The sequence below is a fragment of the Coloeus monedula genome (assembly GCF_965178545.1).
Source record: "Coloeus monedula genome assembly, chromosome: 8".
NCBI classification, from domain to species: Eukaryota; Metazoa; Chordata; class Aves; order Passeriformes; family Corvidae; genus Coloeus; species Coloeus monedula.
Window position 1 is genome coordinate 38757368 of NC_138788.1, and position 6893 is coordinate 38764260.

The 6893-nt window shown below is 39.8% G+C and overlaps 1 protein-coding gene across 1 annotated transcript in view; it reads right to left on the reverse strand.

The window, feature by feature from the left end:
* CFAP46 (cilia and flagella associated protein 46) overlaps positions 1-3051 on the reverse strand; it is a gene marked incomplete at both ends in the record, with an annotated part of 71921 nt that extends 68870 nt beyond the window's left edge. The window contains 3 exons of the mRNA XM_082286372.1: positions 1422-1553; positions 2534-2658; positions 3003-3051. Of these exons, the coding sequence (XP_082142498.1) occupies positions 1422-1553; positions 2534-2658; positions 3003-3051 (306 nt within the window). The remainder of the gene's footprint in view (positions 1-1421; positions 1554-2533; positions 2659-3002) is intronic.
* Between the last annotated feature and the right edge of the window lie 3842 nt (positions 3052-6893).

Below are 6893 nucleotides of genomic sequence, written 5' to 3' on the forward strand. Positions count from 1 at the left end.
CCTTAACTTCTAAGAAGTTAGCAAGAGTCAAGAAGAAAACAGAAAATTTTGATTGAGATTCACAAAACATCACAGAATAGTTTGTTAATTTAGAAACATATGGACATTACAAACATGCATGAAGTCTTAAAGTGACCATTGACCAGTTATTCTGCACGTGTGCTCATAGAAAAAAGAAAGTACAGAAAATGTAACAGAGAAAAGATTCTAGCTTGAAAGTTAGTTCAAACATTATTCAAAGAAACTACTAAAACCTCTGTCAGGCATATTTGTTAACACAAGTAACACAAACTGTGAGTTACAAAGATGGTAAAGGCCTAGTAGGGAAGCCATATGAGGTCTGGCTGAGGTCCCTTGGTTTATTTAGCCTGGAGGAGTCTGAGGGGAGACCTCATCACATTCTGCAGCTTCCTCCTGAGGGAGAATGGAGGGGCAGCACTGACCTCTGCTCTCCATAACCGGGAACGGGATCCAGAGGAACTGCTGGAGCTGTGTCAAGGCTTAGGCTGGACAGAAGGAAAAGGTTCTTTCCCCACAGGGTGGTTGGGCACTGGAACAGGCTCCCCAGGGCAGCATTCATGGCGCCAAGGCTGACAGAGCTCAAGGAGCATTTGGACAACTCTCTCAGGCACAGGGTGGGATTTTTGGGGTTGTCGTGTGCAGGGCCAGGAGTTGGACTCTGACGATCTTTGCGTGTCCCCTCCAACTCAGAATACTCTATGATTCTAAACATCTGTTAAGGCTATTTTTAGGGGCTAGATACCATTAACAGATGATCAAAGCTGACTGACCACAGTACAAGGACAAGTGAAACACTGAAGACAGAAAACAGATCCCACTCCATTTTAAAATCGGCAAACTTTTCATATATAGGGAATTGTAACACCTAAAAGCAACACACAGAAGCAGAAGTATCCTGCTGAGATGCTACCACCTCTCACTACAAAAAGCCAAATCCAAGTACTACGTGGAAATGTTACTGATGAATGCTGGAAGTACACTGCCACAGAAATGAACTGTACAACCTCTCTGAGGGCCTCTTCAGTCCACCACTTCCCGCAAGCCCATGAAATGCTTCCCAAATAAAACCGGCAATTATTTTAACAGTTACGGCTAATTTGGTCTGAAAGGACCATATTTAAGTAAAAAGTTAAAAGGGTGACTTAAAACAATCGACCACCTGAAAAATTTTACAAGCATTCTTTTTTATTGTCTTCTCCAAAATATTTGAAATATTAGTCTGATTCAGATGGCAAGTTTTGTTTACTCACAAACTACTTGTTAATATATTTTCCTTTGATTTTTCCCACAGCCCTGATTATCCTTGTGTATTTTAAATGACTGAAAGCAACACATAAAAACCTAGGAATAAGTACCCATAAAAACAGGCTTAATATAAAGCAGCCTTTGTAATTTCTCACCAAATTATCTGTAGAGTGTGGAGCATGCAACTGGCCTTGGCACAAATATGCTCTGCCAAGAAACTGGTTCACAGGAAATCTTCCTTTAAAATACATCTGCAGACAGTCACTGCTGATTTCCAGATATCCCAGCTAAAACCCAAAAAAAGCATTTTAATACTTTTTTTAAATGCAACTAATAATTAGGAATTGATAGCTTTTAAAAATGCATGCCTAATCAAGGGTAACATCTAACTCCGTAACAGTATGCAAGCAATATTCCGTAGAGATGCATACCAGTTGTGGTATAAGCCCGTTACAATTTATTAAAGGTATAGTTTTGTCATTCCAAATGTATGTAAAAAGATAGCTTCTTTATTTAACAAAACTCCTCAGTCAGTCATAGAACTGCTTACAGTATCCAAAAAATGTTTCCTTTTTAAACACAATTGTTAACATAAAGACAAAATTCTTAACAGAATTTTGGGCTTTTTTTTAAGGAGGGATATTAGCTGGCAGGATTTGTCAGTGCTACATCTCAATTTTCAGACCACAGACAGATTTTGATGGGATTGCAGCTTGGGGGAAAAAAAATGTTTTACTACAAACTCTGTCTGCTAAAAACCCAGTCACTTATGTCCGTAGATTGAAAATTAACAAGTACTTCAAAATTAAAAATCTCTACCACATTTTATAGAAGTCATTTCAATTAGCAACAACCTTTCATAATTAGAATGTACCAGGATCATTATTATTTTTTATTAGGGTTCTTTTGCCTTCTTGAACATATTTTCTTCAGTCATAACCAAATTGCTTAATGTTAAGTTTTCCATAACAAGAAAAAACAGGCATAGCAAAGTTTTTTTTATATACTATGGTACACCTTGCTAATTTTGTTCTAATTACAAACTTCACAAAGCACACCTTGCTGATGGACTATAAAGAAATGATAATTTAAGGGCTGAGTTTTAATGGAAAATGCATGTTTAAACAATTGCTCTCCAAAACCAGAACAGTGTAATACTTTCCTCAGGTACTTCTGAGATTTTTAAAGTAGTAACTGTAACGGCTGTAAATACAGTGTATCTATACATGTTTTCATTCAATACAGCTAAAAGACCTAAATTACAAACCCGAAGTGCTTGTTCAGCACATAAAACATATAAGTCGGTGCTGATGTTATCTGACGAGTCAAGTGCAGATTGTCCTTGACTGGCTGATTTGATCAACTCGTAAGCATTCTTCAAAGCCTGAACATCTGAAATAAAAAAAAGGAATGAAGAATTTTTGCTTCCAGGTGTACTGACATGATTGTGTTCAAACGAGCCACGTGATATGCAGTCTCTCCTTTGCAGAAATAATTTAAGAATGTTTAAGGAAAACAATGTCACACACACGTTGTTCGTTGTTCGCAGTTAGGCATGATTCTAAGATGAAGAATTAACAACTCTCTTGCTATTTAAAATTACTAACGTTAGCACACTAGAAAGTGAACTTAGAAAACAGATTAGGATCAAGCTATTTCCCTGTTTGAAGTGGGATTTTAATTTCACTTCTTTTTAAAGATGGGCTCAAGGTCGCAGCCGCCGCCCGCCCGCTCACCTCCTCCGCTCTCTGCCGCGAGCAGCTGCCTCCTCACCGCCAGGTCCATCCCGCCGCTGGACGAGGCTTCCCCGCGAGGGGCATGGGGCAGCTCCAAGCCGCGAGCGCGAGGCCTTTCCGGAGGTCCCGGACGCTTGCCCGGACAGCCGAGGGAACCGGCTGCCAGAGGTATCCGCCAGAGACCGCAGGCGGCCCCTCGGCCGTTCGCGGTTTCCACAACACAGGCGCGTATCCCGGCAGCCTTCCCACAACACACACGGACCTACCTTCCCTCTCTCCCTCCCTCTCGCCCTCCCTCTCTCTCGCCCCTCGGCCTCCGGCCTCGCTCGAGGGGCCGAGCGAGCCGGGAGGGAGCCGCCCCCGCGGCCCCGTCGGGCGGAGAAGCCGTTAGGAACCCGCCGCGGCACCGGCGGCACCGAGAGCGGGCGGGCACGGGCTCAAGGGCTGACATAGGCAACGATTGATGGCTTCCTGCAGATGAAAGCAGTGCTGTCACCAGTAATTTTTGTCCCCGTCTTGAGAGCTTCTAAGGCGAAACCTTTTGAAATAAAGCATACACCACCAGTGGCTGAACCTTTGAATTAAAGCAGAACAAAATGCCCAAGAACATTTGGATCATATCTGCCAGTGCAGGAAGAAGTCATAGGTGAGGGTAAATAAACCTTCAGGGAAAAGAAAAGAAAAAAGAAAAGAAAAGAAAAGAAAAGAAAAGAAAAGAAAAGAAAAGAAAAGAAAAGAAAAGAAAAGAAAAGAAAAGAAAAGAAAAGAAAAGAAAAGAGAAAAGATGCCTGACATCAAGATATATCAAAGGAACTGTTTAGAGCCTCACCACTGCCCCTCAGCTACTGAGTCATACCAGATCCTCTGAGGGAAATCATTGTGGTCATGAAGACAATTTAAAGGCTTACATACATAAATTCAATTTTAAACCTAAATCCTTTGCTCTTTAAGGTAGACTGCAATTCTGTACCAGTAGGCTATTCCAATACAAGGGTCTGTAAAGAATTCAGGAGTAGATTCAGTCCCTACCTGTACTGCATAACCCCCCCCCCCGGCCACAGGGCCCATATAAATTGAGTAACTGTCTTGCTTCTAGGAACATTGATTAACAGAAATAAAACTAATATGAAACTAGGTGGGCAAGAAAAAAAACCCTGTAGCAAACCTGTGTCGATTTCTGAAGCAGAAAGCAATATATTGGTCTTGTGCAATTATGTAATTATAATGTTTACTGTGGCTTACCATGATATACATATATGTTGTTTGTAGCCAAACTTTGTAACTCTTACTCAGCTACAGCCCAGACACTTCTGGATGTCTGTTGGCAGAATCCCAGACTCCGGTAAGACTAGTGTCTTCTCATATAGAAATGAGTATGTGAAAGCTCAACTTACTCAACTGACTTCTGTAATGTAGATAATAGCCAAAATGGCACCACCATAATATAAACATCTGAAATTTTTCTATTTATTATTCATCCCCATGAAATACCTGTGCTAAGACTCTGGCTGTATTATCCCCAATTTCAATGGAAAATTACTGGCTGCTATATAATGAAAAGTGGTCACTTGGTTTGTGATAGAAAAGTAACTATCAAAATCTACTACTTATGTCATGGTAAAACGACGAGGAAAACATAGAAAGGAAACAAACAAGACCAAGTTAAAATCAACTATTGGAATTAATTTTTAAATGAACTGAAAGAAATTAAATCAAAGAACTGATTTTAAAAAATTGTAGATTTGGGCGGGGGTCATCTATCACTTCACTAAACTTTTTGACTTCTCTTAAATTGTAACCCAGTGTAGAATGACTGGTACTCAAATCTGGAAACTAAGATATAGGTTTTCATCCTCCCAGTCGTTACCCAACAACAGTTATGATCTCCTGATACTTTATAAACCAGAAACCAGTGGCAAATTGCTGGCAGCTTTCGCTAAAGGGTCTGTGTCCTTTACTGCCACTAAAGTCACCTGTCTGTACAAATAACGAGATTAAAGTAGTCATGTTAACCAACATAGTAAAAACTTTAAAAATAGAACATCTTCCGTAAATGGTCAAAAGAAAGTGCAGCAGGGAGACTACTTCACAGTCCAGTTGCCTTTTATAGGATTTATTTTCCTTGAATAGATGAGATACTAGATAACATGCCTGATTCCTCCTACAGGCAAGGTGAATCTAGAAAGAATGAGAAATAGTACAGTCCAAATACTCTCTAATGAGAATAGTACAGATGTCAAAGGAACCATTGGTTTTCTCCACGTGCTTTTTTATTATAATTACTTCCTCATTCTTTTGCACTCTGGTTTTCAGGTTCAAAAATCTTGTTTCATGTGTCACATGTTTGTTCTTCTCAGAGGGCTTGGTTATGGTGAGTTTTTCTAACAGTAAGAGAATATAAAAATGGTTTTCAGTAACATTTTCTCACCTATTGCTCCTTTCTGTTCTGTGCTAAGGCAGCTTAAGGGCAACTTCATTATCTGTACTGTGGGTGCTGTCCCTTCTCATTATGTACCATGGAATTCATGTATGACCCTGAGGAGACTAGACATGTACATTCCATTTATTCCCAAGCTGCATACTAAGGTAGAGCCATGAATGCACATAAAGAGCAATGAAGGAGAGAAACAAAATTTCTAGGTGGCAAAGAGATTTAGACAAACTGGAAGTATTATCTATAGACACTATCTGTAGACACAGTAGGCATCTTATTATCTTTGTTTAGAAATTGATCATGAACATGTAACTTGTATTATTAAATCATTTTCCATTATCAATTCTCTGAATAAAAGCTTATATCAATCTATTTTTATTTAAGTTGAAATTACGTGTTCCTAGAAAGCACTTATAACCAAATCACTGAAGCAGTTAATCTGAGGAGTGGGTGTATTTTATATAGAATAAAAGACAGCGAGTGACAAGTAAATATCCAATGACACAATGCCTCTGTTGTCTGCGCTGTCCTTACTCGCCAAAAAAATAATGGCTCAACGTATCTCTTCTCCATCTCGGATTCTGGTGAAAATCTAGTACACAGTGAACACAGGAATGGAACTGGATCAGAACAAAAGCCTAGCCAGTGAGCTTTCCTTTGACAGAGATGAGCAGTAGAAGGCTAAGGAAGAGTTTAGAACAGGGAATTGCAATATTTCCAGAGTAAGGAATCCCTGAAGCTTCCAACAGCTCAAAACCAGCAAACTTGAGCAGTCCCTGCTACAGTACCTGCAGTTTTAATGATCTTTGACATGCTTTTTCTCATGAATTTGCCCTATTTGACTCCTTGAACACATACAGACTTTTTAATCTCCACTATATTGTGCCAGGCAGATTCAGATATTAAATAAATATTGCATGAAAAAGAACCTCACAAAAAGTACCCCCCAAAATATTTTTATTTAAAAGATACAACTATAAAAGCCAAACACTCCCAGGACTTAGCTGTGTGGGATTTTAACTAAGCTCTGGCACTTGTTTGAGAAAAATTTTCATGATGTCAAAATTAAGAATCTTCTACCATCTGGTCCACCGTGTGGAAATGCCTGTGATACAAAGTCTAGCATGAGCGAAACACTGTGTTTTTACCTAGACAGCTCTGCAGACTAATTTATGCACTCGAACATAATGTAAAGCAGTGATTACTTAGTGACCCACTCAATTTATATCATTCAAACGATAGCAGAATAAGATCACTCATGTTGAATGTTAGACACAAGCGCTCTTAACGCAATCATAAGGCCATAATATGAATTCATTAATTGCAGATAATTTCTAGCAGCTGTTAACACAGAGTAGCTACAGTCACTCACAATCAACTCTTTTAAACACGCTATTTCCGAAGAGCGTTGCCCTGCCCGGCCCCGGCGGCCGCGCAGGCGCTGTGGCTCCGCGCGT